Raw genomic sequence first — 7,724 nt, 5'->3', positions numbered from 1 at the left:
TGAGGTCCTGACTGGCTCATGAACTGGATTTAAGTGAGGCGGAGCTGAGCAAAGTCATCAGCCTCATTCTCTCCTTCAGTCATCAAAGTTCAGTGACAAGACAAAAGTCAGGATGACTGGTGTAGGCGTAGAGGCAGCTGGGTGACTCAGGAGGTAAGAGCTTTGGCCCTGGAGTTAGGAAGACCTGAGTTCAAATGCGGCTTCAGGTACTAACCCTGGGCAAGTCACTTAAGCTGTTTGCCTCAGTTTCCTCAACTATAAGATGGAGATCATCTACCTCAGAGGGCTGTTATGAGAATCAATGTGATACTATTTGTAAAGCACTTACCACAGTGCCTGGCACATAGTAGGCACTTAATAAATGCTTGATTCCCTTCCTATATGAGGGAAAACAAGTCTGGAAAGGTAGCATAGCACTAATTTGTGTTGGATCTTAAGCACCAGGCTGAGAATTTTGTGCTTTTGGAGAATACGCAAGAGTTCATAGGATCAGTTTCTTCTAAGGATGACTGGGTGACGTCTAAGGTCCTGCTAATTCTGTCAGTCTATGTTCTGAGGTTTCTTTCATCTCGGACATTTTGTGTTCAAGTCTGAAAACATTTATTAAGTGATTACTATGTGAAAGGTATGTTAGACCCTGGGGACAATTCTTGGACTCAAAGAGTTTACATTCTACCTAGGGAATAGAATATGTATGTAGATGAGTGAATCTGAGTAATTTTAGGAGGGAGAGAATCGGGAAAGTCTTTGAGTAAGAGTTGGTATAAGGTGAGCACCACAGAAATAAAGGATTCTAAGAGGTTGAGGTGAAGAGGGTGTGTATTTCCAGCAGGGGGAAACACCAGTGCAAAGGAATTTGGGTAGGAGAAGGAAGGCTGAACTCAAGGAACAGCCAGAGGTCATTTTGGCTGGAGTGTTGTGAAGGGATGCAGTTCTGGAAAGGTAGGTCAGCGTCAGACTGTAAAGAGCCCTAAATGCTAAGTTAAAGAATTTGTCTTTTGTCAATTGAAAGAATCGGTAGGGACCCTGTTGTGGATTTTTAGGTAGAGGAATGCCATGGTTTGACGTGTGTTTAGGAATCATAATTTAGTAGCTCCGGGGAGGGGAGAGATTGGAAGCAGAACTAGTGCAATTTGTTCAGGTGAGAGATGATAAGGGCTGGGACTAGGTTAAGTGACTATGTGACTGGAGAGGAGGGTTATGGAGTTAGAATTGACAAGATTTGGCAATTGTAGCATATGGCAAGCAAGGTGAGGAACAGAAGAATTGAGGATGATTCCAAGGTTGCATACATGGACAAGGCCTTCACCAGAAATAGAGAAGTTTGGGAGGGAAGGTGGGTGAGTTTTGGTTATGTGGAGCCTAAGATGCTGATAGGATTTGGAGAAGTCTGGCTAGTAGTAGTGATGGAACAGTGGAGTTTAGGACTGAGATTAGGGCTAGATATATAGATTTGGGATTAGGGCTAGATATATAGATTTGGGAGCCATCTTTATAGATGTAAGTAAATCCAATCTCTGAGTGTAGAAAGAGGGCTCATGACAAAACACTAGATAAAACTCATGATAGGGGGTGGGAGATGAATGATGGACAGCAAAGGAGACTGAAGAGTGCTCAGTTTTTGGTCACTCTGCATCATCCATCTTATTTTTGAGGTTGAGTGGCTAACAAGGCTCTTGTATTTCTCAGGGAGATCCAGTGCAAGTTAAAAGCACTCATTGGCACATTCAGAGCACATCAATCAATTTGGAAAACTAGGGGACTGCTCTACCCATTTGCTTTTTATTTCTATTTTTGGAGGTAATTGGGGTTAAGTGACTTGCCCAGGGTCACACAGCTAGTAAGTGTCTAAAGCTAGAATTGAAATCAGGTCCTCCTTAAGTGCCGGTTGTTTTATCTACTGTGCTACGTAGTTGCCCCCCATTTCCTTTTTGATGGGGAAATGATAGGATTTCTACAGATGAAGTGTGTTCTGTGGATGGAAGTGATCTGTGGAACAAAAAGCATCAGCCTTGACCAAAGACGTTGGCAGGACCAAGGGCTGCTCTGGAATTCTGGTTCTTGTCCCAAGGGGAAGAGTTAAGGACTTTGTATGGAGGATCATAGTGAAAGGTCAGTCCCCAAGTCCCCAGGGGAATCAAGAAGAAACCCATCTTGGTGCAGGCCTGTTGTCTTGTTTTCCTCGTCCAGGTCTAAATCTACCGGAAATTGAACATCAAAACACACACACATACACACACACACACTCATCAGACAGTAATTGCACACAGCATCAACAATTCTTTCCCCTTTCTTCCAATTTGTGCTTGTTTGTCCAGTAAGGCACTTGAAAATGATTCAAGTTTAGGCATTTACTATACATTTGTATTGTCTTTTAAAAGGCACAGCTTATGTTTTGACGATGCTGCATCCCTCCTTAAATCCCAACTGTTCCCTAAGGATTTCCAAAGAAGTAGGCAGACAGTTAAAGCATCTCTGAGTTGGAAGGGACCATAGAGGTTACCAGTCCAATCTCCTACCTGCCAAAGGGCTCCTCTTTATCACATTCTAGCCAAGTCATTAGTCAGCCTCTGTTTGAACACCTGTAGTGAAGGGAACTCCCCATCTCATAAAACAGCCCAGCCTGGAGAGTTGACTAGCTCTATTAGTCAATTCTTTCATATTTGGAGTTGGAATTTGCCACCCTGGAGCTTCCACACAGTTCTGCCATAAAGGGCCAAGCAAAGCAAGTATAATTCCTTTTTCACATCATAGCTGTTGCAATGTCTTAACACAGAGATGGTCCCCCCACCCCGCCCCAACCCATTTTTTCTCCAAGAGAAACACTCCTAGTTTCTTCAACTGATCTGATACTCATGAGACAGTCATGAGGCTTAGTCTTTTCACCATTTTGGTTACCCTCTTCTGCATGTGCTCTGGCTTGTCAATATCCCCTTAAAATGTGGTTCCCCCAAACTGGATCTGATTTGTGGTTTAACAGCACAGAAAACAGTCCAAGGTCATATTCACTTTTTTTTGGCTTCTCATCACAGTGCTGACTCAGTGTGCTTTGTAGGTCATTAACCCCCCAGGGTTCTTTTTTAAAAGAATTATTGGATTAAATGGGTGTTTAACTATATCTCCCCTATCCAGTACTTAAGCAGTTTAAAATAATTATTTGAGGCTCTTACATTTATCCTTGGTCAATTTCTTATTAGTTGCAGTCCACCATTCGAGACTATCCAGATATTTTAGGATCTCAGTTTTATCATTGTCATTGTTATCAAATCTCTCTCCTATCTTCCTGTTATCTTTAAATTTGATAGCACCATCTATCTTCACAAAAATAATAAATACAAGGATAGACCCCCATTGCACTCTGTTACAGACTTCTCCCCCAGTCAACATGGAATTATTGATACCAATAATTTGAGTCCAATTGTTTCAATGGTTATACCTCCATCAAAATGTATGATCATTCTATTTGTATCTCTATTTTGTCCACCAAGGGAATGTGAGAGTGCTGAATGCCTTTTTTTTTTCAATGCAGACATACAACTTTGTAGCATGTCTCCCTGATGTACTCATCTTGTAGCCTTGTCAATGAAATAAGATGATGGTCTATAGTGACTTGTTTTGAGTGGACCTACGCTGGCTCCTAGACATCATTGCTTCCCTTTCTAAATGCTTCATAAGCCATCTGTTCAGTAGTCTGTTTTAGAATTTAAGCTTACTGGTTTATCAGAGAGCCTCTTTCTAGTTAAAGACTCTTACTCTCTACCTTCTTTCTACAAATGCTATCTTAGTGTGAATATGAAAACAGGTCTGCACTGGAAAAAGGCACTGAGGTTCTACATGCTAACGGTTTTTGGGCAAGAGGAGTGGGATGATCTTAATAATTTCTTCACAGTAACATCTTTGATCTGGAATAGGAGAAACCTGTCCTTTTTCCCCTAGAAATGACTGATGGTATCTGAAATCAGATTTTTATCTTAAATGCAAATGTGAGGTTCTGGTTCCCAGACTTTTGCTGCAGTAATTTAATTTCTAAAAAGTGAAAACTAATTGGAATAATGGCTTCACACCTTTGCTCCATTATAGGTCTCCAAAGACAATTTCTATTTTTTAATCAGTGGGTGGCAGGTTGGCTAAGCAAATACTTTCCATTAGCTTGGGAAGCCCCTGGGAGGATGGAATGTGATTAACTGAGCAAGATGACCCCATTAAGGAATGGAATTTAGTGAGATGCATATCTGGTCACAGGACACTTGGACTCTTCCCTTACTGTAAATAAGACAGAAACTAGAGGAGGTGGAGTCGGAGACACTAGTTCTATTCATCCCCCTCTGAGCAAAGCAGATCAGGCTGGACTATGATACCCTCAGCGCCACTCATGGCCTGGATGATTGTCTATAGCCTCCCCCTGGCTTTGTGGTTCCCCTATCTCTTGACTTCATGGTTTAGATAGGGCTGAGGATCATGCAGTAAAAAAAAAATGACCCTTTACTATTGGGGGTTATTACCTTTGGGTATTGTTTGAACATACTCTATGGGGCTATGAATAACTTCTCATCAATCTGGATGGAGCCTCGCAGGGTGGAAGACTACTGCTGGCCAGGAACACTAACCCTGACAGTTGCTGGGAGGAACATTGCCTTCGAGCAGAGGACCTGGGAGTTAGGTTAGAGAGAAAGCCAGAGAGGGGACACCCACAAGGTCTTTCGTCTTAGGCAAGATGGCAATAAAACTCACATTTTCTATTTTATGAGTGCTTTCCTCTCAACATTCCTGGGAAGTAGGCAGTATTAACTCTTACAATACCTACTTTATAGTTGATAGTACTATAGATAGAACCGAGGTTCAAAGACAGTAATTGATTTATCCAAGGTCACACAGCTCATGAGTGGCAGAGCCAGGCTTGGAACCTAGAGTTTAAAGGGACTTCAGATACCATCCAGTCCAGGTTCCACATCAAAATGAATCCCCTCTAAACAGTATGAAAAAGTGGCTAGCTTTTGCTTTTTGCTTAATGATGGAAAACTCACTACCTCTTTAAGCAGCCCATACCACTTTTGGACAATTGGAATTGTTCACTGAGGTCAAATCCATCCCTCTACAGCTTCCATTCATTGTTTCTAGTTTTTCCAAGTACAAGTCTAATTCCTTTTCTACCTGGTGGGCCCTTCTTGTACGTGAAGTCAGCTATGAGGTTTTCTGGCTTTCAAGGCTAGTTCTTTTCCTATTATACCTCCTAGGGATGTCCCGCTCCTCCCTCTGGAGGATGGGCTGCCCCATCACAACAAGCTCCACAAAAAGTGACTCATTGTTTTGGTTGGTCAGCTGGGTTTAAAGTAAGCCTTCCAGGTTCCTTGTTGACTTGTAGAAGCTAATAACTCACCACTGATTCCATCATGAGTTAAGAATCCTGGGGGCTGGTTGTAGGGCTGGTGAAGTCTTCCTGGAAGCTAGGGCTATGGTTGAATCAGTGGCATCTTTGGGTAAGATTCTAGTACTCTGTTCTAACTGCAAATTAAGGCCTGTGTCCTGGTGAGCCAAGGGGAACAAGGAGCACTTGGGCTAGACTACAGTGCTTGCCATCTGGGAGGTATCACCCATCATTGACCACATCTTGGGCAAGGAACCAGGCAACGGTGATTGAATTGTGAAGTGGAAACACTGGACTTGGAGTAGAAGACTTGGGGTTAGCCTGGCTCTGTCATTTAGTATCTATGTAGCCATGGGAAAGTCATTGCTAAGTCTCAGTTTCCTTATCTGTAAAATAGGGATAATACTCGGTGCTAACCTCTTCACATAAGTGTTATGAAAACACTCTGTTAACTCCAAAGCACTACAGAAACGTGGGCCATCACTAGTGTAGTAAGAAATATGGATGCAGTGAAAAACAATTACACAGAATTACTATATAAAAATAAATTTACTGTAAAGTTGGATGTTTGGGTGGTGGTGGTCAGCAAATCAGGATTGAAGGGGTGTAGAAAATTCTAGGGGAAATGGCAAACAGGCACCTTTAGCAAATTTCCAAACCTGCATTCATTTGAAAGAGAAAAAATAAAAGCTGGCAGGGACCAATCGCAAACTACAGCCTTGATCCAGGCTGCCTTGGAAGGTCAAGGGCAGGGCAGACGGATGCTAATGATGAGAGGCTGAGCTCCCATTCTGGACAAGCAGATTTAGAGGTGAGGTACAGTCTATATTATGACCAATATGACATGTAAGTCAAAGGTCAGGCCTATAGGAAGGAAACTATTATTCTTTCTGGGTCCATCTCATAAATGCTGAAAAAGTAATGTAGAACATATGGTCCAATTTAGTTGATGATCTTTACTGTTGTGGCCCCTTTAAATCCCTCCCAACCCAAGACTTTGAGGACTTTCCCATCCTTCCGTCTGTATTTTCACCCAGTATTGATCAAATAACTACTATAAGATCTTCCTTTACTGAGGGGTTTAGGTGGAGATGATGTCAGGTCCTAAAACCTCAATACCCCACAGGGCCCCCAATACCCAAGCTTCAATACCCCACAGGGGTACCTTTCCAGTCTCCCTCCCAAAGTAGCTGCACCCTTTAGGGGAGAAGCACCAGGGCTGGTCAGGTCCGCTGTTCTGGGATGGGTGGCTTTAGGCCTGATTCAGAGGGAACAGCAGTTCTGATAAGAGTCCATGAATGTCCTTCACCTTCCCAACAGGGAGAGGTACTGAGGGAGTAAGTCCTGTAGCACTGTAAAAATTAAAATTAATTGTCCTTTAGATCCTGTCATTCCTCCACCCCCTCTGGAGACATTCCCTGTGACCTTGTTTTTTAAAAAAATTATTCATTAAAAAAAATTTCTTTCCTTCACCAGTTAAAAAAAATAGTTGCAATATGTGTACATGTGTCTTTAAGGGAGTGTGTGAGCATATACATATGCATATATACATATACACACACATATATATATATATACACACACACAGACACATATAGGCGCACACACACACACACATATATATATATTTGCTATGCTTATAAGTCAGAGTTCCTGTTGAATTTTTCCAGGACGGTTGAGTTTGTGTATTGAAATATCCATTGCTGTGTGGGCGATGATGGGTTGCAGGTATTCATGAAGATCCTATGATCACTCTCTGCACAGTCCATGCAGCTGCCACTGACGGGATGATATAGAGTCTTGTCCTGGAAAACAGAGAGAGTATAAGACAGAATTTGCTTTACAGAGGACAGGAGGGGCAAGGGGAGGACATGACAAACAGCTCACTATCTCTGTAAAGACAAAGGAAAGGCCACTATCTTCAAACATCGGCTAGGCAGACATACTTCTCTACCTGGTTTTCTAAGCCATTTCAGTGCAGTGGGAGAAACACTGAAACAGGGGTCAGAAGACCTGAGCTTCTGGTCCGGCCACCAACTTGTGTGGCCCTGGACTGTCACTCTGCCTGTCTCAACCTAATGAGATGACCTTGTGCCCATCCAACATTGGGACAACACATTCTGCCCCTAGTAATCCTCAGGGGAGCTCCTGGGAAGAGAAGTCTGACAAGGAGAGTGTGTAGGGATCTGATGAGTTCAACTTCATCCAGTGTTTCAAAGAACGTTAGATGAAAAAACCTCTGCTCTTCCAAGGCATGTTTCCCTGGACAGCTGATCCTTCAACTGGGGACTCTATTTTGGAGGTCCCACCAGTCCCCCAGTGTCCTTTAAGTGTACTCAGATGTTATATTGCATGGTTA

General features: G+C 42.7%; 1 protein-coding gene across 1 annotated transcript in view; it reads right to left on the bottom strand.

Moving 5' to 3' along the window:
• Positions 1-5,862: 5,862 nt before the first annotated feature.
• Positions 5,863-7,724, bottom strand: part of GALNT10 (polypeptide N-acetylgalactosaminyltransferase 10) — a 179,516-nt gene continuing 177,654 nt past the window's right edge. Inside the window, exon 12 of the mRNA XM_036752856.1 lies at positions 5,863-7,170. Within this exon, the coding sequence (XP_036608751.1) occupies positions 7,003-7,170 (168 nt within the window). The 3' untranslated portion in view covers positions 5,863-7,002. The remainder of the gene's footprint in view (positions 7,171-7,724) is intronic.

Source organism: Trichosurus vulpecula, chromosome 3 (assembly GCF_011100635.1).
Source record: "Trichosurus vulpecula isolate mTriVul1 chromosome 3, mTriVul1.pri, whole genome shotgun sequence".
NCBI classification, from domain to species: Eukaryota; Metazoa; Chordata; class Mammalia; order Diprotodontia; family Phalangeridae; genus Trichosurus; species Trichosurus vulpecula.
Note: the sequence above shows the minus strand (reverse complement) of the source record. Positions and strands in the feature narration are given on the sequence as shown.